The sequence below is a fragment of the Camelus ferus genome, chromosome 3 (assembly GCF_009834535.1).
Source record: "Camelus ferus isolate YT-003-E chromosome 3, BCGSAC_Cfer_1.0, whole genome shotgun sequence".
Classification (NCBI taxonomy): domain Eukaryota; kingdom Metazoa; phylum Chordata; class Mammalia; order Artiodactyla; family Camelidae; genus Camelus; species Camelus ferus.
This window is the reverse complement of record NC_045698.1, coordinates 43,460,356-43,485,893: the sequence shown is the minus strand read 5'-3', so window position 1 is coordinate 43,485,893 and position 25,538 is coordinate 43,460,356. Positions and strand designations below refer to the sequence as shown.

General features: G+C 33.2%; 1 protein-coding gene across 7 annotated transcripts in view; it reads left to right on the top strand.

Annotated features, from left to right (window-relative positions):
- The window catches only part of ADAMTS6 (ADAM metallopeptidase with thrombospondin type 1 motif 6), a 266,890-nt gene that overhangs the window by 96,414 nt on the left and 144,938 nt on the right, over positions 1-25,538 (top strand). For 6 of the 7 annotated variants that reach the window (XR_004317186.1, XR_004317184.1, XM_032473104.1 and 3 more), the window contains exons 8-9: positions 10,125-10,168; positions 14,494-14,599. The exons of the other annotated variant lie outside the window; for it this stretch is intronic. Coding sequence is in view for 4 of the 6 variants with exons in the window: in XM_032473104.1 (XP_032328995.1) it covers positions 10,125-10,168; positions 14,494-14,599 (150 nt within the window). In the remaining 2 variants the exon portion in view is untranslated. The remainder of the gene's footprint in view (positions 1-10,124; positions 10,169-14,493; positions 14,600-25,538) is intronic. 7 annotated transcript variants of the gene reach the window in all.

Below are 25,538 nucleotides of genomic sequence, written 5' to 3'. Positions count from 1 at the left end.
TGAATGCAGCTACACTGGGAAAATGTTATCCAGTTCATGTGAAAGAACAAAAAAAAGGAGGGCACAAAAATAATTCTAAAGTGACCAAAGTTGAGTCCAATAAATTGTACTCCAGTGGTGTAAAAGAGTGAAAAACACTTTCTCTTTCTGGTGATGCCTGACTAAACCTTTATGATCTTAGAAAAGTCCTAAGCTTCTTCAGATAAGGGGTATGTTAGTCTTGTCCTTGTTTTTCCTTACCCTATCACATGGTAAGCTCTCAGTAAATATTTGTTGAAAAAAAATTTTAATTTTCTAATTTGTTAATACGAGAGAATCCTTCAGCAGATAGATTTTTAAGGAATCAAACTTATTCCATTATCTACTTACCAAGGCAACACTATGTTAAATGTACCTTTAAAAAATTTCTGTTTCCCAGATGACAGAAATAAAAGCAAAAATAAACAAATGGGACTTAATTAAACTTATAAACTTTTGCACAGCATAGGAAACCATAAGCAAAACAAAACAACAACCTACAGAATGGGAGAAAATATTTGCAAATGATGTGACTGACAAAGGTTTAACTTCCAGAATATATAAACAGCTCATACAACTTAATAACAAACAACACAATACAGGAAATGGGCAGAATACCAAAACAAGCAATTCTCCAATGAAGACATACAAATGGCCAATTGAAAAAAATGCTCAATATTGCTAATTATCAGAGAAATGCAAATCAAAATTACAATGAAGTTTCACCTCACACCAGTCAGAATGGCTATCATTTAAAGGTCCACAAATCATAAATGCTGGAGAGGGGGAACCCTCTTACACTGTTGGTGGGAGTGCAGTTTTGAGCAGCCATTATGAAAAACAGTATGGAGATTCCTCAAAAAACTAAAATTAGACTTACCATATGATCCAGCAATCCCACTGCATATATCCAGAAGGAACTCTTAATTGGAAAAGATATTTGCACCCCAGTGTTCATAGCAGCACTATATACAATAGCCAAGGCATGGAAACAACCTAAATGTTCACTGACTGATGGCTGGATAAAGAAGATGTGGTATATTTATACAATGGAATACTACTCAGCCATAAAAAAGAATAAACTAATGTCATTTGCAGGAATATGGTTGGACCTGGAGATAGTCATTCTAAGTGAAGTAAGCCAGAAAGAGAAAGAAAAATAGCATATGCTATCACTCATATGTGGAATCTAAAAAAAAAGGAAGAAAGAAAAAAAGAAAAAAGAAGATATTAATGAACTTATCTACAAAACAGAAACAGATTCACTGACATAGTAAACAAATTTCCGGTTGCCAAGGGGAAAAAGAGTGGGAAGGGATAAATTGGGAGTTTGAGATTTGCAAATACTAACTACTATATATAAAATAGATGAACAATAAATTTTTTCTGTATAGCACAGGGAACTATATTCAATATCTTGTAGTAACCTCTAATCAAAAAGAATATGGAAATGAATATATGTATGGTTTATATATGACTGAAACATTATGCTGTACACCAGAAACTGACACACTGTAACTGACAAAAGAAGTTTTTTCTGCTTCCCTGACACAAACACACAAGAACTTCATTATTTAACTTTGTTTTGACCCCTTAAAATAACTTTCTTCTTAACTGGTGACAAGGGTATTGGGAAATGGGCTTGTGGAAGCATAAACTGATATGACTTTTCTAGAGGGCATTAATTGTATAAACACTAAATACTTACTGTGCTCCAAGCATTGTGCTGAGTTCTGGGATACAGCAGTGAGCAAAACAGGCCAGTCCCTAATCTCAAAGAATTTGCAGTCTAGTGGGAAAGACACTTACATGAAAGTACCAGTCTGGTAAGAGCTATGAAGGAAAATTTTAGGGAGTTTGACAAGTATTTATTAGGGGAACCTCATCTACTCAGGGGAGGCTTCCTTGAGGAAGTACATTGACTAGGAATATGTAAGATTAGTAAGAGTAACCTAGCAAAAAGAGTAGAGTCAGTAAAAAAGTATTTTAGAAGACGGAAGAGCAAGGTCAAAGTTCATGAAATGAGAGGAAACCAAAAGAAGGCTAATATGACTTGAGATTGCAAAGAGGTGGAAATAAGGCTAGAGGAGTGGGCAGGGCCGAGATCATGACTATCTGAATAATAATCCTTAAATGTGTTTCATTTCTAGGAATTTATGAGAAAATGGTCAGACAAACGTGTAAAAATATAGTGATGTTCATTGTGATTAAGTTTCTATCAGTGAAAACCTAGAGTCTCAGTCATATCTGATTTAGATGATATTCAGGTAAGACTCTGGACTTTAGAGTTGATACTGGAATGAAGTAAGACTATTGAGGCTATTGGGATGGAACAAATGTATTTTGTACATGAGAACGACATGAATTTGGGGGGTAGGAGTGAAATGTCATGGACTTAATGTTTGTCTCCCCCACCTCCAATTCCAATGTTGAACATCCCCAATGTGGTGGTATCTGGAGGTGGGGTCTTCGGGAAGTAATTAGGTTTAGATGAAGTCATGAGTGTAGAGTCCTCATGTTGGAATTAGTGCCCTTATAAGAAGAGGAAGAGACACCAGAGCTTTCTCTCTTTTCATGATCAAGCACCAATGAAAGACCGTGTGTGTGCACACAAGGAGAAGGCAGCTCTCCATATGCCAGGAAGTGAGCACTCACTAGACACTGAACATGTGACCACCTTGATCTTGGAATTCCCAGCCTCCAGACTTATGAGAAGTAAATATCTGTCATTTAAGCCATCTAGTCTGTAGTTTTCTGTTATAGCAGCCCCAGCTAAGACAGGTCGTTTCATAATCTTTTTCATTTATCATAAAGAGCAGTATATACTCTCACATATATTGGGTTAAAATAATTTTTCTCTTCATTATTTTATTACAGTCGTCTTTAGAGGTGAAGTCAGTTTTAAAATGCTGCTACCTCAGGACATGTAAAGAAAGCAGGAAAGTGCTGGGTCACTATCATTTGGCTTTTGCCACCACATCTAAGAGATCAAAATGGGACAGCATAGTACATAGGACGTTCTGTTTGGAAGTTAGTCTATGACTTAGTGTTAAACAAATGAAACTCAAAGTTTAGATTTTGATTCATTCCATTTTCAAAACTAAATCATTGAAAGGAATGCTTCTTTGCAGTGATTGTTTCTCTTACATAAGAATGGAATGAATGAAGAATGGAATGAAAAGATTTTAAGAACCCATGTAGGTATTTCATCATTGTAAGGTGGTGCTGTATGTTGCAGGCCTTAAAATGGAATTTAATTATGTGGTTTGGTCAGTTTCTCCTGATAGCCACACCTAGCCAAAAATGATTAGGAGATTAAAGAGTTGAAAGTACCCACCACAGAAAAGTATACCAGAGTTATAGTAACAGATATTTAACCAACTCTGGTTTCGATCTTGCTCAATCAATTCAACTTACAAATTTAGGGTAAGGAAATGACATGTATGCATTCATCTACTCATCCAAAAGGAACCCTGACTTCCCTTAGGTATCTAACTTTATGTCAATTTCCTATGATCACATTTCTTAGCTCTTTTCCTTCTGTCCTAAGCCCTTTATTATTCTTTCATGAAAAGAAAACAAAGAAAAAAGCACCACAATGATAAGGTGATGTTTATCTATCCAAATTCAGAATCCAGAGAACTTTTTCTAATCATATTTCAGCTTTTCTCTCACTGCTTGTACTCCTTAGCCTTGCCTGTGGCTTAGACCAAAGGCTGAAGTTTAGGGGCTCCTGCCACAATTGGTTTGGTCAAGAGTTAGTAGAGATTGATTTGTCTGAAGGGTGCTGAAAGTGGGTAAAGGAGAACTCCTTTTCCTTGGTCTCTTCTTTCTTCAATTTGTGTGGCAGCAAGATAAGTCCTAAAAGTACGCTGATTATACCTCTGGGTTAAAGCAAGATTCCTGCAGTTTTTTCCTTTGCAGTTTTCCCTGAAATGGCTCAGGTTTGGAGGAAAATAAGGCAAAACCATAGTATGTTAGAGAAGAGTTGACAGAGTATAGAGTGAATTTGATGTGAGGTAAAAATGAGAAAGGAGAAAGGGGAGCAATGTGAAGATTCTTACGGCGTAATGTTGAAAAATGATGTTTAAAGGTAACATGTGGAAAGACTGAGGGATATATATTGAGAAGCTGAAATGAGCTGGTTCATACTTGGCCTAGTTTGAGAAGTCATGGTTTAAGTGTAGCATAGCTTGAATTAGGTAACTCCTCAAGACCCTTTGTCTGTTTCACGGGGCTGACAGCAAAGAGATTGTCAGAAAGGAAAGAATCAGGAATTCATGCATGAAAAGGAAGGAAAAATAGTTATGAAATAACACAAAAAAGACATTTAAAAGGTAAAATGTGAAGGACGAAGTTTACAAAAATATGGAGGTAACGGAATTAAAACAATTTTTAATTTTTAAAAATATCTCAAATGATTACCTTGCACTCATACTGAGCATTTGCTTATGTACAGGTTACACAGTGTTGAGCAAGCACACACAATCAAGGTGTGGGAAAACACTTGTATTTACCAATTCCGTGTTGAAGTGGAAATTCAGTATAGTTGAAGAAGTTTACCTTGAATAGAAACTTAGGCTTTTCAAATTTATCATTCCCAATTTTGATACAAACGTGATTCTATATTATGTAATTCATGGATAAGACTGTGTAAAGTTTTTAATCCATGGCTGAAGTCTTCCTTCTCCTCACAATTACAATAATATCCGAAAGAAGAGAGATCTTTAGAAGTATGTATCATAGTGTATATAGCTACATGTAAATTATTTTTTCTTATTACTGTATCACCTCTTCCTTCCATCAATCAGGAAATTTTATTGTTTCAAATAGATCTAAGCTAATATGATGAGACATACTCTTTAATTAGGTTTGTTTGTTTGTTTGTTTGTTTGTCTGTTTATTAAATGGAGATACTGAGGATTGAACCCAGGACCTTGTGCATGCTAAGCATGCACTCTACCACTAAGCTATACCCTCCCAGCATTGTTATCAGTTATAATGAAGGGAAGTTTTATATCAAATTTCATTAAGCATACAAATGTTTATTTAAAAAAAAAATGGGAGGCACAAAATAGTTTATGCTCCTTATTTTATAAGCTTGATGACATTCCAACTGCTATTTTGGTGCTCTGACAATACTTTGCATGAAAAATGCACTCCGTATGTATGTGAACATATTTTAGGGACAGACTTCTGTCCTTATAGTTGTCATCTTGCACCATGATCCTTCAAACCAATGAGTGGACAAAGAAGACATATCTCTGATGCTTTACCTAAGTGTATAGCCTACAAAGTTTGCTGGATTCTTTTAAGTATTCATACAGAGTAGTGGAGTGTTCTGAAATCTTTGGGCCAGTCTACAGATCTGGAACATCACTAACTTTTTTCTTTACTGAAAAACACATTTTCAACATTCATCAAACATTAATTAGGCTAATTATCAATTATGTTTTCTGTTGATCATCAGAGACTGGCATAGATGAAACGCTTTCTGATTAATTGTTGGCTATACAGAAATCATTATATTCTTCCTATTCTCCCACCTCTTCCTCAGATACCCAGTTATCCTCCCAGGTTTTTATCTGTATATAAACTAAATCTGTATACACATTCATGTAAACATACTTAAAAAAATTTCCTACTATGCAAACATATTTTCTACTTTCTTTTGCCTATAGAAAAAAAACAAATCTGGTTTGGTATTTAAGATACCAAATTCTAAATTCATATTTTGATATTTTGTCCTATACATTCAGTGTTTCAGCCTCTTTGAACTTTTCATGGTTCCCTGTATTTGCCATACTCTTTCTAGAATCTATTTCTTTGATTTTTCTGTTCTGCCTAGAATGCCTTTACTTTTGTGTTTTCTCTGGCTAAGTCTTTAAAATCTGTTTCAGATGTTATATACTATATGAATCTGTTTCCTCGTTTTCTATTGTGGAGTCATTCCTCTGTATTTCCATAGTATTTGATATATAACTTGACTATGGCAATAATCATAATTATAATAGCTAACAAGTGTTGAATCTATTGTGTGTAAGTAAGTTTAACTGTTAAAAATTTTTTTATTGAAATGTTTAGTTGATTTACAATGTTAGTTTCAGATGTACAGCAAAGTGATTCAGTTATACACACATATACATATATATCTTTTCAGATTCTTTTCCATTATATGTTATTATAAGAAATTGAATGTACATCCCTGTACTATACAGTAGGTCCTTGTTGTTTATCTACTTTACTTTTAGTGATGTGTGTCTGTTAATCCACAACAGCTAATTTAATCCCTTTCCGCCCTTTCCGCTTTGGTAACCATAGTTTATTTCCCATGTCCGTAAGTCTGTTTTTGGTTTATAAGTAGAATTTGTATTTTTTTTTTGAAGATTCCACATGTAAGTGATATCATATGATGTTTGTCTTTCTCATTTGTCTGACTTACTTCACTCAATATGGTAATCTCTAGGTCCATCCATGTTGCTGTGGATGTTTATATTTCATTCATTATTTTTATTTATTTATTTATTTTTAACAATATAGCATTTTTTATTTCAGTCATTATTATGGCTGAGTAAACCACATCTTCTTTATCCAGTCATCTGTTGATGGACACTTAGGTTGCTTTCATGCTTTGGCTATTGTAAATAGTGCTGCTATAAACATTGAGGTGTATATGTCTTTTCAAATTACAATTTTCTCCAGATATATGCCCAGGAGTGGGATTGCTGGATCATATGGTAAGTCTATTTTTAGTTTTTAAAGGAACTTCCGTACTGTCCTCCATAGTGACTGCACCAATTTACATTCCTACAAATAGTGTAGGAGGGTTCCTTTTTCTCCACACCTTCTTTAGCATTTATTATTTGTAGACTTTTTATAGATGGCCATTCTGGCTGGTGTGAGATGATACCTCATTGTAGTTTTGATTTGCATTTCTCTAATAATTAGTACTATTGAGCATCTTTTCATGTGCCTGTTGGCCATCTGGATGTCTTCTTTGTAGAAATGTCTATTTAGGTCTTCTGCCCATTTTTGGATTGGGCTGTTGGTTTTTATGATATTTTGATTTTGATATAAAATAACTTTTATACATTTATTTTATATAATAATTTTTTCACATTATTTTGTAATTTATCTGCTTATCTGTCTTTTCCCAAATAGACCACAACTTACTTATCCATCTTTAGATTCTAGTATATGGCACTATACCTGGGCATGATAGGTGCTCAGTAAATCCCTGTTTGAGAGAATGAATGTAAAAATGTTGCTCTTCAGTACTTGGTTTTAAAGGTGAGGCATAGATCAAAATTGTTCTCTATGAATATAGAATAGAGGAGGATACAGTGTGAACTCAATGCAGAAGCCACTGATAAATGGTATGTCTTTTCCCTATAGAATGGCTTGTAGAGAATTCTGTAAGTATGTCAGAGGATTGGGTAAAGCTAAAGAAAAGGCAGGTAGAATTATCTTAGTCTAAGATACTTTAGCTTTTATTATTTGTTGATGGCTTTAGCCTTTGTGCAGGTATTTTGGGCAGTCATGACAGAATGAAATAATATTCATCATGAGCATAACATAAAGGACGCAGGCAAAATGAGAACAAGGAGAGGAGATGAGAAAGGACTGCTATCAGGTGGAAATATAAGTTGTATTTATTTGTGCTCTTCAATTTTTTTTTGCTTAATTTGCCTCCTAAAATAATTTTTTAAAATGATGTACCTCTTTGCATATTTTAAAGCTGATATCTAAAATACTTTTTATCATAAGTTTCAGGCTACAGAGACAATATTTTAAAACATTTTGTACTGTATAAATTTTTTCAAAACTTTGGAGGTGCTTGTTTCATTCAGTCTTGAAAAATGTTCACCATAAAATCTAATTGGCTAAATCAGTCCTTTTTGCCAAACTACTTAGCTAAGTCAGACTTAATGTCTGTCAGTAACAAGCCTGACTTCACCTTTTAGATCAAATCAACCTGGTAATACACTCCATGACAACCATTCTCACTTCTGAATTCTAATTGTGAGATAGAATTAGATGGATATTTTGATTGATTTGTAAACAGTCAGATAGACTGATAGACACAGGGTCTTGTCAGGATGAAACAAGCATCATCCCCTTCAATTTTTGCTGCTTTGTTTAAGGGATTATCCTTCAGGATCAATGAATTCTTGAGTTTCCCCTTTGTGTTATGCTCTGGTGACTTACACCTGGGAAGACAATGCACCATAATAAGGTTTGGGGTGGGTGAGAAGTATGTTTTCTTTTTTATAAAGGAGAAAGAGGACAATTGTGAAAGGCGAAAGAGAGACAAAATACTGGTGACTTGAAAGTGCGTCCTCAGGCAGATCAGTTTTAGGAAACCGTACATATGAAAATTAAGGATTTAGAAATGGATTCTGTTTAAACATTTATATCTGCATTACCCATGAGAAGACTTTATTTACATTTTCTTGAGGACTGCTGGTATGGGTTGTTTCTATGTAACATCATAGGCATGACACACTATGATCACAAGATAAATTGATTGTGACACCCAGAATATACTTTCTGTTGCTTTGAGAAATACACCAAATACACTCTCTCTATCTTATATTCGAGAGTATACCAGATACTGCAATCCTGTGGTTTACCAATTACAAGAGAATAGAGAGGATGAATGTGTGAATAGTCAAAAGAGAAAGTTATGCAGTAGGAGAAGAAATCCTTTTCCTCAAATGTAAAGTGAGCAAGATGAAGATTTTGAAATTCAAAAATAGGGAAAGGAAATCTCCAGGTATTTTAATGAGCATAACCAGTGGTTGTAATATTTGTTTCTTGAAAATACATTTTGATCTGATGAACAAGAATGGGATTAGTTATTAACCCCTTCCTCCTGTAATATGACTAATCATTATGTATACACAATGAAAGAGAACTTTTACAACTTGAATTTTCCTGTAGATTGTGAAATTTTATTTTTTACCCAAAAAGCTTTTCATTCCTAGCATAAAACATAAATAAAAATGTCCAGTCTTTATTTTTCCTTTTTTTAAAAATCACCCAGGCCCACCTGTCACTGTAAGGTTAGTGCCTTTGATATCACCAACAAGAATTCACCAGGAACAGCTTCACAACCTCACAGTGTGTGGTGGGTAACAGACTTTACTGAAGGAACAGTCCAGAGACTTGAGCAGATACACTGTGTGGGTTTTGGAGAGTAGGGCACTGCCCACTTTGCTCTCTGTCCTATGGGACAAGTGTAGGGGAAGTTTTGTGTTCAGTCGTTAAAAATATTTTTCTCACTTTAAAACTCTGATTACTTTTTATTTTAAAGATTAGTTTACAAGGATATTATTAAAATACTTAAATGTCCATATCAATACTTATTTAGCATTCTAAATGTAATATATTTTTAAAAATGCAACATTACTTTATGAATTCTAACTTTTGTATTAAGTTATAATGCAGTACAGCATTAGAATAAGTATTTGACCAACGTTAGGAAAGCTTTCTATTGAGCTGTTTATTTGGCTGTTTGTAAAATATTTGTGTTTTAACCATACCTTAAATTGCTGGTGTACAATTAGGAAAACTGTATGATATCAATTTTATTCCCATTGCTGTATTGCCCTAGTTTTTTTTTTTCTTTAATAACAACCTGTGTTAGAGTTGAAAGGACTCCACATATTGCTTATAGCTCAGAATTATAAAATACAGTCTGTGGCTATAATAAGAAACTATTCCAACAGGTCCAAAAGATACTGGGAATAAAAAGCCACCCATTTTCTTTTTGTAAAAGCAGTAGCAATCTGCAGACAAGCTATTCTAGCTTCAAAACAGCATGGTAGATGGTTTTATGGAACTCACAATTACAAAAATCCACTTTAACCTTTCTTTCTTACTGGCAGGTGTCCCACTGGCTTGCAGCCAGAGGCTGTGAGTGTAGTACAGCAGGCGTGTCCCCCAGAGTGCTGAAAATGCCGACACTCCAGCTGGCTGCTCATAATTGCACTGATTGTGGTCTGACAACCAGAGCTCCATGAAAGAAATGTGATGAATATACGAAAATATTTTACAAATTTGATCAGATTACAAATTTCATTTCTCTTTTTTCTTCTCTATAGATATGATATCTGCACTTATAAAAATAAGCCCTGTGGAACACTGGGTAAGTTTTTTGTAAAGGGAGGATAGTTCAGATTGTCTTTTGGTTCAATGGCTTTACTCTTTATTATTAATAATTTGGTAATTTTCCTCTCTGGCACAGTTGAAATTATTCCTATAAACTGTTAATCCTGACCTTTGTGGATATGTCACTTACTGGGAAACAAGTAGAATGATGATTTAAAACAACTTAGAAGATGATTCAAAATCATCAAACAGTAATGATAAATCAGAAGTTACCACTTATTTTCATATAATCTATCTCTGCAATGTTTTTCTCAAATAAGGAGTTTGAGAGCAAATTAAAGCAACCAGCAACTTCAAATCTCAGTCTAGGAAAGAGAAGGAAAAAAAAAAAAAACTTGGAGGATATTTATTGGAGAGGCATTAAGAACAGTAATTTTGGGCCAATTTTGTGGAAAGAGAATATCCCCATAAATAAAGATATTATTGGGAAATTTTATTACCTGAATCGAAAAAAGCAATTTTGTAGAACATTGAAGCCAGAGGTGGAGAGAGGACAGAATTATCGTTCTTGTGCTCCCCAAATATCATGTTTTTTAAAAAGCAATTTTGTAGTATTCTAGAATTTAAAAAATCATATTTGTTGTAGAGCATAACCTCATACTGGTTAAAAGTTAACTGCAAATACAAATGGGGGAAAATTGTAGCTTTCAAGTAGACTAAATTTTGAGCAACTAGAGTTATTTTAAGAAACAGGTGCTTTTTTTCTATGATAATATTTTTAATGTCATAGAGACTTTTTACAGAATCAGAAGTTAAGCAACTGAAGGTGAATTCCTTAGATTTTCTGACAAGCCTCACTTTTGATATCTGTAAAGAAATAGTTATGAAATCTGTTCCTATGTACCTCATGAGAATTTTGGAAGATCAAGTTTAAAGTAGAGGTGGGAGAAAAGGTGTTACCCAACTTCCTGGGGGAGTTCAGTGAAACATCTCTTCAGAAATTAAAATTTCTTTTAATGATTTACCTGCCTTCCCAGGCTTCTCCTACCCCATTTCCCCTCAGGATTTATGGCTAAAGAAGAAACCCCAATTTGCCAGTGACAAGTATTACGGTGGAGAAGTTTGCTATTTAAAAAGCATAACAGAGAACGAGCTCTTTGCTGAGAGAGCTCACTTCAAAGAGATTTCTTTGGGGTGTTTTAGGTTAAAAAGACCAACAATAATCCAAAGGTGGGAACCTGAACTGTAAACCAACAACTGGCTTTGACAGTTTCAGTGCATTACCTTTTACAGTTTATTTAGCTCTTTCTTCCTCAGTTTCCTTATCTGTGAAGTAGGAGTTAATTTTTTTTTTAATTTTCTATTTTTTGGGGGGGGGGGAGATAACTAGGTTTATTGATTTTTTTAGAGGAGGTACTGGGGCTTGAACCCAGGACCTCATGCATGCTAAGCATGCATTCTACCACTTAAGCTATACCCTCCCCCCTGTGAAGTAGGAGTAATATCTGCCCTTATGCTGCAGGGATATTGCTAAAATCATTTAAGAAAATATAAAGGTGTTTAGTAAAGAATATTGTAAAAATAAACTGGTATTATTATTTAATGTAGAAATTATCTATACTGTTTAACTTCCTCCCTCACTCTACTTTTGTTCTACTTCTATAAGCATTTACTAAGTACTCAGTTTTAGATACAGTATTCACTAAGCCTCAAAGAAGGTACAAGCTAGAGCTTGTATTTTCTAGTGTATATATATTTGAGGAAATATGTATGTAAAGATATACACATGTATACATCTATGCATGTTCTATTCTGCCTTTTGAAAGTAGATTATTTGCACTGAGGTATGTTCTTCATAATACTGCCTAGTACTTTTATTGTCATTTTTGTCAAAATAGTATTTTCTTATCCTACCTCTCCTTTTATTTTTTTCTAAATAATGTGTTCCAATTTTGATTATTAATTTCTAGAATCAATACGTTAATACTTGGGTACCTGTCAATGCATTTTCAAGCCTAATATACTTTTCAAATTAAAAAAAAATCATAAATTATTTTTGTACTCTCTTATTGGGAAAGCTGTATGAACTGTATTAAATATACTTGTATTAATTTTTGTATGTGGAAAATATATTATCAGCACAGAATTGATCAGGTTGTTTTCTTTTTGAGTGGTCTTTCTAGTAACTTTCATATTGGTTTTCATGTTGATTCTTGCATATTCTCTTGCTTAGTACTTCTGGTGACCAATTGTAACATGGCTAAATAGATTTAAAGGTGCAAACTGTGACCATCAAACTGAGGAAATCTAAATGACCCGAATAGTAATCAAACCCCTATTAACACAATCACACATAAGAATTTTGACAGCTTCAATTTTACAGGAATATAAAAAATGGTGGGGAGTTGTGAAAAATACATTAACATCTAAATTATTCTTTTTACTTTTAGTTACGATTTACCTTTGTATTCTCAACAAGTAGTAGTTATTTTCCAAATATATTTTTTCTTAAGTTGCCCTGTTAGTGGAGCTAACAGTTTTATATCAGATGCAGAGGTAAATCTGTGTTTGCAGATACACCTTGGGGAGTCATTGAGAATTCTCAATTAAAAGTACGGCCGCATGACAACACACACACCAAACAACAAGAAAAAGTTAATCCATGGAGTAATATATTTCAGGAAATATAAGAAATGTTAATTTAACAGTAATTATTCTTAGTAACGATTTTTTAAAACCAAATTTCTTAAAGCTCAAAACAGAAACAGTGTTCAAAGAGTGACTTTGTTCTTTCCATATCATGGAACATATTGAATCCAATAGCTTAAATGCAGATAATGTACTGCAGACTTTCTTGTGTTCTCCCTCTTTTTGTGTCTTAGTGCAGTTTGGAAGTAATATTCATTAAATATATTTGGTTAACAACAAAAAACTTAAGTCATCTTGCCCCAACTAGTCCTTCTTTTTTTACCTCCTCTTCTTCAGGTCTCAAGAGTTCTAAGTGAATGGAAGGGCAGAACAAGGGTATCAATATTTACGGTATCTCTGTGAGGCAGAAATCAACCCTTTCCTCAACTCCTGCCCCTCCCACATAAAACAGTAGGAAAAGCAAGCAATCTATTAGCAAATCCAACACTAACCTCAACTCTGTTCCAATGTGGTTATTATGTTGATATTTCATATTAGAGGAAACAGAGAAACACAATTTTTAGAGCTTGTCAGTAAAAATATGAATTCAATAGCTTTTACTGTTCCAAATTAGTGCAACTGGGACATTGTATCTAGCACAGAACATTGTTTATTGCATTCAATAAATATTCATTTAGTTGGATTGAAATCACTTTTGGTGGGTAAATAACTATTAATATTCAGGTGATGAAAGTAGACTACTAACATGTAAAATATTTTCCTTACATTTCTTTCAATTTCTTTTAAATAATTTTAGTACATATGTGTGTTAAGTATGATTTGGCATCTGCTTCCTTATAACACATGACTTTTTATATTTCTCACAAAAATTCTTTTTTCTCAGCACTATTTTAAAGCTGTGTACTAATTCACAGAGCATGATATTCATTTGGAAGTATATATTAAAGCTTTTACGTACTAAAATTCCCAAGGGAAGAATACCTTGAATAACATAACATTTCACTAGAATCAGTGAATTAACACCATAGTTTTTGCTTTATTACTAAAACTCAAATGCATTTAAGGGGGATGGGAGAGAGGAGACTCACACTGAATGTGTGAATGACTTTCCACCCATTAAAATACTTAAAGAAATTGCTGCATCACTAGCAGGACTAATTTCAGAAGATTAAAAAAATGTGAAAACCTCCCATCTTTAACAGTTTTCCTTTTTCTCTTTTGAATCATTCATTCTTCTTTTTATAAAAATGTCATTTAAAAAAACCATTTGGGATTCCCTTTTTTTGGTAACTCAAAAGTTGCTTGTATATTTTTATGAACCCACTAAACTTAAACAGATCTCTTTAGAAAAATAATGTGGATATATTTTGCTTTCTACAGGCTGAAGAATGTTAAAATAGAAATGCTTTCTTGAATTCCCTCTTCTGGCTCAAGTTACTAGGTGGTCCCAAGTTACCAGAAGTAAAATTTATAAATCTAACCCCTAGTCTAGACATTTTCCAGCACTGACTGCAGTTCAAAAAATATTAATGTCTAGCCGGCAAAGGGAAACTCCCCCCAGTGATTTTGCAAATGACTAGAAAGTTAACCTTTTGCCAACTGCTCCTTCTGTGCATGGAGGTTATTAAAAAGAATCCAGGCATTTATAAGTATGGGCTTTTTAAGACAGAAACACCTTGGCTTGACCCTTTGTGTCTCCTTCTGTTTATTCAGGCTTGGCCTCTGTGGCAGGAATGTGTGAGCCTGAAAGGAGCTGCAGCATTAATGAAGACATTGGCCTGGGTTCAGCTTTTACCATTGCACATGAGATTGGTCACAAGTGAGTGAGTTTAAGAAAATCAAAATAAATTTTAGAACTCCACTCTTTTGAGCAACTCATAACTACTGTGTGGAACGCCTGTGCTCAACCATATTTTACAGGCTTTTTGCCTGATTTCAATAGAGAATGTTATCATTTAAGATACTGGGATAAATCATCTTAAGAATTGGAGACTTGTTAAATAATCTTTTTGATTCAATGACTAGTGTCCTTGGAGTGGTGAATGCACCACACTTAAATTTTGTTATAGACATTTGAAATAACTTAGCTTTACTGTGGTCCACTCAACACCCAGTTTTTCAAAGTCAAAGTGTTTAAATGATCTTTCTTTTCCTCAAGTGACAGTACATACATATTTTAAAATCATCATTGACACCATTACCATAAAATGTACTTTGAATTTTCACTCTTCATACAGCTGTGAACATTCCTTTTCCAAGTTTGTGTAATCATTGCTTTGCAACTTGTATTTTCAGGTGTACTTGTGTGTCAGTGAAAAAACAAACAAACAAAAACTAATGTTACAAGAGTAATGAGCTATCATCCTCACTAATTTTTAGGAGGATCTTGAGTTTTTAATATTTCTTTTAAGTAAATCTGTGCCCCAAACTATCCTATGATTTCCCCTTCCCCCAATACATCCCTCCCAATAGCAATAAAACCCCTTCTTTCTTTCAAACAACAGGCAATACTAAATGTAAAAGCTACCTTATATGGAGGGAGAGAAGTTTGAAAACTTTAAAAACATAGTTAAACATTTTTAACTAAAACAAGCAGCCTATTTGTAAGAACTTCTGCCGTTTGTATGATTTAAGTTTTACAATTTGCTTTTTTGGTAGAGAAATGGATGGGAGTAAAAACAGGACAAGTAAAAATGAATGTTTATTATATACCTGCCTCAGAGGTCATTCCTGAGATAAGTCTAGCAGTTTAGCTTTTTTTTTTTTACAAAGTGGAGAGTAAAACTGGATCCGTCTGTTGCATTATCATAAAACTTGCGATTTAAGTTTTACCAAACTGGTATTGATTTATGTGTGAATTCAAGTAACCAACATGTTTCAAATCTGACTTAATTCAGACATGGGAAAATCAGTATTATACTTTTAATGAAGTCCTAACAGTATTGGTAACCTAGTTTCCATTGCAATAAATAGCAGAGGAACGAAAGGGAAAAGGCCTCTTAACCACGCAGTTTATCTTCAACTCACTTATAAACCTGACTCATTAATGACTGTCATAATCTTATGCAACCAGACTGGATTTAATTGGTTCTGTTAGATTCAATTAAGTTAAAAGTTTAGGACAAGTAACATGCAGTGGATGAATAATGTGTGGATAAGAGCACCATTACCTCATGCAGCCACAAGTTAGTCCATGTCAACATATGCATGATAAGTCGCATCCTTGTATATACTTACATAGCCACGGTAAGAGTTTATCTTTTTGTATCTTTTATTAGGATTCTAACTGAGCTACTCTCAGGCTTCCTATATTTTCTTGTTGACCTTGTGGATAATCCTTTTTAATTCCTTCTAAGATGAATGGTTTGTACCTTATGTAGAAGAAATGTAAAAGAGAAGTAGAATATACCTCTTAAGATTGATGTGCCTTAGAGTAACGTTATTTCACAGCTAATTCGTGTTTGATGATGTGAGGGTTAAAAATGAGGGGAAAATCCACAAAACACTTTATATTGAAAGCCAGAAGAAGTGCTTCCATTCAAAAATGTTATTTAGCACACTAAAAATCAGCTTTCTTTCTGTGTTGATTACTATATCACTATCCTCCTATCTCCTTGTCCTCAGATGACTAGGTAGGATGTGTTTAACACACCATCTTTTCCAATATGTCAAATTATTATTAGTCAGTTAAGGAAAATCTAATTCATGGATGAAAATCCTTTTCTTGTTTTTATGATCTTAGGGTTTAGCTTTAGGAAACTTAGGAAGCCAACTCTGGTGAACTCATGTCACCATTAAAATACAGAGCTCTCTATTTTTCCTGAAACAAAACAATAATCATGGTAGATGTATCAAGTATTCTCTAGGTAGAGTATAATGAACTCTGTACTCCATAGAGTATAAAACAGACGTTTTATTGAAGTGACACGACTTCTGAGATTTGCTTTTAAAAGAAAGAAAAAAGAGAAAGATAAAACAAAAATAATAACATCTTTAACTTTATAATGTTGATGGTATGTAAATGAGAGTTCATTACACTACTCTCACTACTATTGCATCCTGATATTTTTCTCACAAAAAAATAGGTCCTATGATCATAAATCTTTTAGATTGGACTTAACTCATTTATTAGTTAATAGTGATTGAGTGAACTATAACTCTAATTTTGAAAGAATTAAAAGAAGTGTCAACAGTTGTATTGGGTATATCATTCTTGCTTTTAGAAAACCAGTATCAGTGTTTGGTCTTACAAACAGGGATATACTTTCTATAGAAGATTGGGTAGGAGATTCATTTTTTTCAAAAAGGAGAAATACAGCAAGACTTCAGGATAAAATTGTAAATTAGGTTACCTGTGTTACAAGCTCTTATTACTCTTTCCTTTATCTAAACTTTCCTTCTCCTGCTGTAACTACCTAAGTGTCTTTAACTGCTTGATCAGTGCTGTGCTTTCTTAATAGAAGGCTAGTAATAAACATATACCAAGGTAGTTGGAACATACATGCCTTTGTTTCGTTTTGGTATCAAAATAATGTGAGTCTTATAAAGTGAGTTAAGTATTCTATTTTCTGGAAGAGTTTGCTTTTCTATGAGTATGTTTCAAAACATTTGGATATAATTTCCATACAATAAATATGCATACATTTTGTGTACCATTTGATGAATTCTGACAAATATATGGAACCATGTAACCACCACTATAATCAAGATATCAACATTTATATTATCTGAAAGAGTCCTCTTGTTCCCTTTTATAGTCAGTCTTCACACTCCTCTCCCATTCCTTGGCCCCAGACAACCACAGATCTGCTTTCTATCTTTATAAATTAAGCTTGTCTTTTCTGTAGGTTCATTTACGTGGACTCATAGAGTGGTTACTCTTGTGTCTGGGTTCTTTCCCTCAGCACAGTTGTTTTGAGATTCATTCATGTTGTTCTTGTGTATCAATAGTTCTTTTTTTTTTTTTTAGGGTATTCCATATCATAATAATACGCATCAGATTTTAGGTTGTTTCTAGTGTGGGGCTGTTATGAGTAGAATTGATGTGCACATCCATGTACAAGAATTTGTATGGACTTATGCTTTCTTTTCTCTTAGGTAGTACAACTGGTACTGTGATATGTGTTAGTTTCACTTTATAATAAACCAGCTTTTTTAAAGTGTCTTTTTTTTGCCACTTTTTTTTTGCATTCCTACTAGCAATCTATGAGAGTTCCAATTATTTCAGATCCTTGCCAACATTTATTATGTCTTTTTGATATGACTATTATTATGCATTTTAGTGGTATCTCATTGTGGCTTTAATTAGTTGATTATCTGTTTTCTGATAAATAATAATGTTAATGATGATGAACATCTTTTCATGTGCTTATTTGTCATTCATTATCTTCTTGAATGTCTATTCAAATCCTTTCCCATTTAAAGAAACTGAGGTATTTTCTTCTTATTGAGTTGTAAGAGTTCTCAGTATATTCTGGATAAAAAGTCTTTATCATGCACACATAATATGAATATTTTCTCCAAGGCTGTGGTTTGCCATTCGCTTTTTTTTTAAGTTTTTTTTAATTGAGTTATAGTCATTTTACAATGTTGTGTCAATTTCCAGCGTAGAGCACAATTTTTCAGTTATACATGAACATACATATAGCCATTGTCGCATTCTTTTTTGCTGTGAGCTACCTTAAGATCTTGTATATATTTCCCTGTGCTATACAGTATAATCTTGTGTATCTATTCTACATATGCCTGTCAGTATCTACAAATTTCAAACTCCCAGTCTGACCCTTCTCATCCCACCCCCTCCTCCCCTTTGGCAACCACACCATTCATTTTTCAATGGTGTCTCATGAAAAGCAGAATTTTAAAATTCTGATGAAATCTAATTCATAATTTTTCTTTTGTCATTTGTGTTTTTTGTGTTTTAAGAAATCTTTGCCTACTTCAAGACTGTGAAGATTTTCTTCTATATTTTTAATCTAGATGTTTTGTACTTTTAGCTTTTACATTAAGATCTATAATCCATTTTGAGGGTTTTTTGGTATGCTATGAGGTAAGGGTTTAAGTTCCCTTTTTCTCATATGAATATCCAGTTTTATTTCAACACAATTTGTTTAAAAAATTGGTTGGTTTGTAGTTTTCTTTTAATGTCTTTGTCTAGTTTTGGTATCAGAATTAAGTTAGTTTTATAAATTGAATTAGGAACTGTTCTATTTTCTGTAAGAGTTTGAATACATAAGTTTGATATTTCTTCCTTAAATGTTTCATAGAGTTCATGAGTGAAGCCATCTGAGCCTGGAATTTTCTTTGTGGGAATATTATTATTAGTTTAATTTTTAAATTAGATAAAGGATAAGATATTATCTAAATCCTTTGAGTCTTTTTGGTTAATTATATCTTTCAAAGTATTAGACTATTTCAGCTAAATTGTCAAATTTGTTATATAGTTGTTCTTAATAGTCTCTTACTGTCTTTTTTAATGTTTGCAATATAATGATGTTCCATCATTCATTCCTGATATTTGTAATTTGTGTTTTCACCTTTTTTCTTTTTTTTTCCAGCTTTATTGAGATATAATTGACATATAACATTGTATAAGTTTAAGGTGTACAACGTGGTGATTTGATACACGTATATATTGTGAAATGATAAGGTTAGTTAAAAGATCCAACACCATATAATTAACTTCTTGTGTGTGTATGGTGAGAGTATTTAAGGTTAATTCTCTTGGCAACTTTTAAATATACAGTACAGTATTATTAACTATAGTCACTAGGCTTTACATAAGACCCCTAGAATTTATTCATCTTATAATTGGAAGTTTGTATACTTTGAACAACATCTCCCGATTTCCCCCCAGTTCCCAAACCCCTGACAACTATTAGCTTATTCTGTTTCTATGAATTCAGCTTTTTTACATTCCACATATAAGTGAGATCATACAGTATTTATCTTTATTTATCTGACTTCTTTCACTTTTCATAATGCCCTCAAAGTCATGTTGTTCCAAATGGCAGGATTTCCTTCTTTTTTATGACTGAATAATATTCCACTGTGTGTGTGTGTGTGTGTGTGTGTGTGTGTGTGTGTGTGTGTGTGTGTGTGTTTGTGTGTGTATGTGTCCGTCCGTCTGTCCATGTGAGTGTCTGTGTGACATTCCACTTATCCATTCACCCATTGATGCCAGCTAGGTTCTTTTCATATCTTGGCTGTTATGAATAGTGCTGCATTGAACAAGGAGGTGTAGATATCTATGTGAAATAATGATTTTATATCCTTTGACTATATACCCTGAAGTGGGATTGCTGGATCACATGGTAGTTCTATTTTTAATTTTTTTGAGGAACCTTAATACTTTTTTCCATAGTGACTACACCAATTTACATTCCTACCAACAGTGCACAAGGGTTCCCTTTTCTCCACATCCTAGTCAGCACTTGTAATCTTGTTAGCCTTTGTAACACATGTAAGATGATAATCTTATTGTGATCTGTTTTGCATTTCCCAGATGATTAGTGATATTGAGCACCTTTTTATGTATTCATTGGTCATCTGTATGTCTTCTTTAGAAAATCATCTATTCAAGTCCTTTGCTCATTTTTAAATCAGATTTTTGTTTGTTTGTTTTGGCTATTGAGTAGTATGAGTTCCTTTATATTTTGAATATTTACCCTTTATTATATGTGTGGTTTGCAGATATCTTCTCCCATTCCATAGGTTGCCTTTTCATTGTGTTGATTGTTTCTTTTGCTGTGCAGAAGCTTTTTACTTTAAAGAATCCCACATGTTTACTTTTGCTTTTGTTGCTTGTGCTTTGGATGTCATATCCAAAAAATCATTCCCAAAATCAGTGTCAAGGAGCATTTCCCCTATGTTTTCTTCTAGAAATTTTATAGCTTCTGGTTTTACCTTTAAGTCTGTTATCTATTTTGAGTTAATTCTTGTGCATTGTATAAGATAGGGGTCCAATTTCTTTTTTTTTACCATGGGAATGTCCTGTTTTCCCAACATCATTTATTAAAGAAACTCGATTATTCTTGTCTTCCTTTTCAAATATTAGTTGATGATATATGTGTGGATTTTTTTCTGGATTCCTCATTCTGTTCTGTTTGGTTTATGTGTCTATTTTTAAGCCAGTACCATACTGTTTTGATTAATATACCTACTTGCAATATAGTTTGAAATCAGGAAGAGTGATACCTCCAGCTTCATTCTTTCTCAAGATTGCTTTGGTTATTTGGGGTGTTTTGTAGTTCCATACACATTTTAGGGTTATTTTTCTATTTCTATGAAAAATATCATTGAAATTTTGATATGAATTGCAGTGAATCTATAGTAGATGGTTTAAGTAGTATGGACATTTTAACTATTAACTCTTCCTATCCATTAATATAGGATATCTTTTCATTTGTTTTTTTCTTCTTCAATTTCTTTCATAAACATCTTACAGTTTTCAGTGTATAGATCTTTTACCTCTTGGCTAAATTTATCCCTAAATATTTTATTTTTTGTGCTACTGTAAATGAGATTGTTTTCTTTATTCATTTTTCAGGTAGTTCATTATTAGTGTTTAAAAACGCAAAGGATTTTTGTATGTTTATTTTGTATCCTGCACTTTACTGACTTTATTAATTCTAATCATTTTTGGTGGCATCTTTAGGTTTTTCTATGTACAAGATCATGACATCTGCAATTAAAGATACTTTTACTTCTTCCTTTCTGTTTTAGATGCCTTTTATTTCTTTTTTGTACCTAATTAGTCTGGTTAGGACTTTCAGTCCTATGTTGAATAATAGTGGTGGGAATAGAGTGGGCACCATTTTCTTTTTCCTGACTTTAGGGGAAAAGCTTTCAAGTTTTCATCACTGAGTATAATGTGGCTTGTCATAAAAGACCATTATTATGTTGAAGTAGGTTCCTTCTGTACTCACTTTGTTGAGAGCTTTTATAATGAAAAGATGTTGAATTTTATCAAATGCTTCTGCATTTACTGAGATGATTATATGATTTTTAAATCTTTCATTCTATTAATGTGATGTATCACATTTATTGGTTTATGTGTGTTGAACTGTTCTTGCATCAGAGATGAATCCTAGTTGATCATGGTGTATGATCCTTTTAATGTATTGTTGAATTTGTTTTGCTAGTATTTTGTTGAGAATTTTGTGTCAGGGATATTGGCCTGGAGTTTTCTTTTCTTGTAGTGTTTGGTACCAAAGTACTGCTAACCTTGCAAAATGAATTCAGGAGTGTTCCTACAATTTTTTGGAAGAGTTAGAGAAGTATTGGCATTAATTATTTTTTCCTAAATGTTTGGTAGAATTCACCAGTGAATATATCTGGCCCTGGGCCTTTCTTTTTTGGAAGAATTTCAATCCCTGATTAGTCTCCTTACTTATTATTGGTCTGTTCAGATTTCTACTTCTTCATGATTAAGTCTTAGTAGATAGTATGTTTCTGGAAATTTTTTCTTTTCTTCTAGGTTATCCAATTTGTTGGCGTATTATTGTTTGTAGTAATCTCTTATCTTTTTATTTCTGTGGTATCAGTTGTAATGTCTCCTCTTTGACTTCTGATTTTATTTAAGTCTTTTTTTTTTTTTTTTTTTCTTCTAGTATTGTAGACTTAGGTTTGTCAGTTTGGCTTATCTTTTCAAAACACCAGCTCTTGATTTCATTGATCTTTTCTATTATTTTTCTAGTCTTTGGTTTACTTTTGCTCTGATCTTTGTTATTTTCTTCCTTCTCCAAAATTTGACCTAATTTTTTTCTAGTTGTTTGAAGCATAAAGTTAGATCGTCCATTTGAGGTTTTTTTTTTTTTTAATGTAGGCATTTATTGCTCTACCTTAAGTTTTGGTATATTGTGGTTCCATTTGTATTAGTTTCAAGATAGTTTTGATTATCCTTTTGATTTCCTCTTTGACTAGCAGTATATTGTTTAATTTCCATATATTTGTGAATTTTCTTGCTTTATCCTGTTGTTGATTTCTAGTTCCATACTATTGTAGTCAGAAAAGAGACTGAAAATGATTTCAGTCTTCTTAAATTTGTTGAGACTTGTGTTGTGACCTATTATGTGATCTACGTTGGAGACTGTTCTATGTACACTTGAGAAAAATATGTATTCTATTACTGTTCAATGGAGTGATCTGTATATGTCTTTTAAAATGATTTGATATAAAGTGTAGTTCAAGTCTAATGTTTGTTTCTTGATTTTCTGTCTGAGTGATTTACTGTTGTTGAAAGTGTGGGTATCATAGTCCCCGTCAATTATTGTTTTGTAATTTATCTCTTTTTTAAAAATTTGCTTTATATATTTAGGTATTCCATGGTTGGGTACATAAATATTTACATTTGTTATATTCTCTTGATGAATTGGCCCTTTTATTATTATATATAATCTACTTAGTCTTATGTTGCAGTTTTGATGTTAAAGTCTATTTTGTCTGTTATAAGTTTAGCTACCCTTGTTCTATTTTGGTTAACTTTTTCATGAAATGTCTTTGTGAGTGTCTGCACTTTGAACCTATTAGTTTCTTTAAAGCTGAGATGAGTCTCTTGCAGGCAACATATAGTTGAGTCTTATTTTTTATCCACTCAGCTACTCTATATCTTTTGATTGGAGAATTTAATCCATTTACATTTAAGTAATTATTGATAAGAACTTAGTAATGCCATCTTAAATTTTTTTGTGTGTGTTTTTTTGATTTCTTCATTACTTTCTTGCTGTCTTTGTGAACTGATGGTTTTCTGTGGTGGTATGCTTTGACTCCTTTCTCTTTATCTTTTGTGTATCTACTGTAGGTGTTTGCTTTGTGGTAACCATGAGCCTTGCATAAAGCATATTATGGATATAACATCCTATTGCAAGCTGATGACAACTTAACTTTGATTGCATACAAAAAACTACTCTTTTTTACTGCTTCCTGTATTTCATATTTAGAGGTCATTTTTATTTATATTGTGATCACTTAATAAATTATTGTAGGTATAATTTTGTATAATTGTGTTTTATGTGTTCTTTAACTTTTATGCTCTAGTTAAGTGATTAGCACTACCATATTATAATATTGGAATATTCTGAATTTGACAATATATTTGCCTTTACAGTATGTTTTATATGTTCTTATGTTTTCATATTACTTATTAGCATCCTTTCTTTTCAGCTTAAAGAATATGTTTCAGCATTTCTTGTTTGGCAGGTGTAGTGGTAATGAACTCCCTCAGCTTTTTTGGTCTGAGAAAGTCTTTATGTCTCCTTCATCTCTGAAGGAGATCTTTCCCAGTTGTCCTTTGTTAAGTGTTTTTTGTTCATAGTTCATTTCTTTCCACAGTTTAAATATACCCATTCTCTCCTGGTTGCAAGTTTTCTGTTGAGAAGTCTCCTTGTAGCCTATAGTATGTGAGTATAGCCCTTGTATGTGAGTAATTTTTCTCTCTTACTACTTTCTATAAATAAGTTTTCTGCCACATTCTCCTCCCTCCTCTTTCTCTAATAGTGCATAGATAGCTTCTTTTAAATGATATTGCATAATTCACATAGGCTGTCTTCACCTGAAAAATTTTTTTTTCTTTTTGCTCCTCTGATGGGATAACTTCAATTGACTTTTCTTCAAGTTCACTGATTCTTCTGCTTTGTCAAGTCTGTTGTTGAAGCTCTCTATTAAATTTCTCCATTCAGGATTTCTGGTTTTTTTTTTTAAATGGTCTCTATTTTTTCATTGAATTTCTCTTTTTTTTTTCATGCATTTTTCTCCTAATCTCATTTAGTTATCCATCTGTGTTTTTTTGTCGGTCACCGATTTCTTTAAGAGAATTATTCTGATTCTTTTTCAGACAATTCATAGATTTCTGTTTCTCTGTGGTCAGTTGTTGGAGCTTATTAGTGTCCTCTGATCCTGAAAGTTTGCCCAATTCTTTGTGATCTTTTTATCTTTGAGCTGGTATCTGTGCATTTGATGAAGCTGTCTCTAGCCTTACACAGCAGTTGTTTGGGGCTACTGATGTGCTTCCCTGTCATGACTTAGTATCAGATGTGCTACACAGCTACCTGGCATCACCTGGCAGTTTTCCTGGTTGGGTGGGGCTGGACATGGTGGTCAGCAGTTGAATAGGACCTTGCTTTCCTCTGTGAGTGAGGCTCTAAAATGGATCCATGGCTAGGATAGGTTAATAGCTGGGGACTCATACCTGGAAAAACTGCCAATCATGTTACCCAGCCAGAAGGAAACACTAGGTCGATTCTGCAGATAAGCTGAGCCACTGTTTGGGAATCTCTGCTCAGGTATCACCTCCACCAAGAATGCAAAGTGTTCATTGCTGTGAGCCTCAGTCTCCCTTCTCCCATCTTTATCTGATTCCCAAAGTGATCCCTATGAGGCAATAAGTAAGTGGTTCTCCTGGTATATGTCCTGGAATGCTGGGAAAACTGGATGGCCAACCTTAGATCTCCTTTTTCCACCAAGGAATCTATAGGCCTAAGATTATCCACTTGGTGCAGTGCTGTGCTGGCCTGGGACATTTTAATTGTCTTCAATAAGAGATTTTTAAAACAAAATGCATAAAATTTGAATCTCAAAAATCCTTTATTGTTGTCATAGATTTTTACTTCTTTATATGTTGCAAATCCTACAAGTCCTTGTTTTTTTGCTTTAGATAGTCAATTACATTTAATAGAAGTTGAAAAAAGTAAGAAACAATGTATTTTATGTGTACACATGCATTTACCATTTCAGGTTCTTTTTTAATTCCTTGCTGTAGA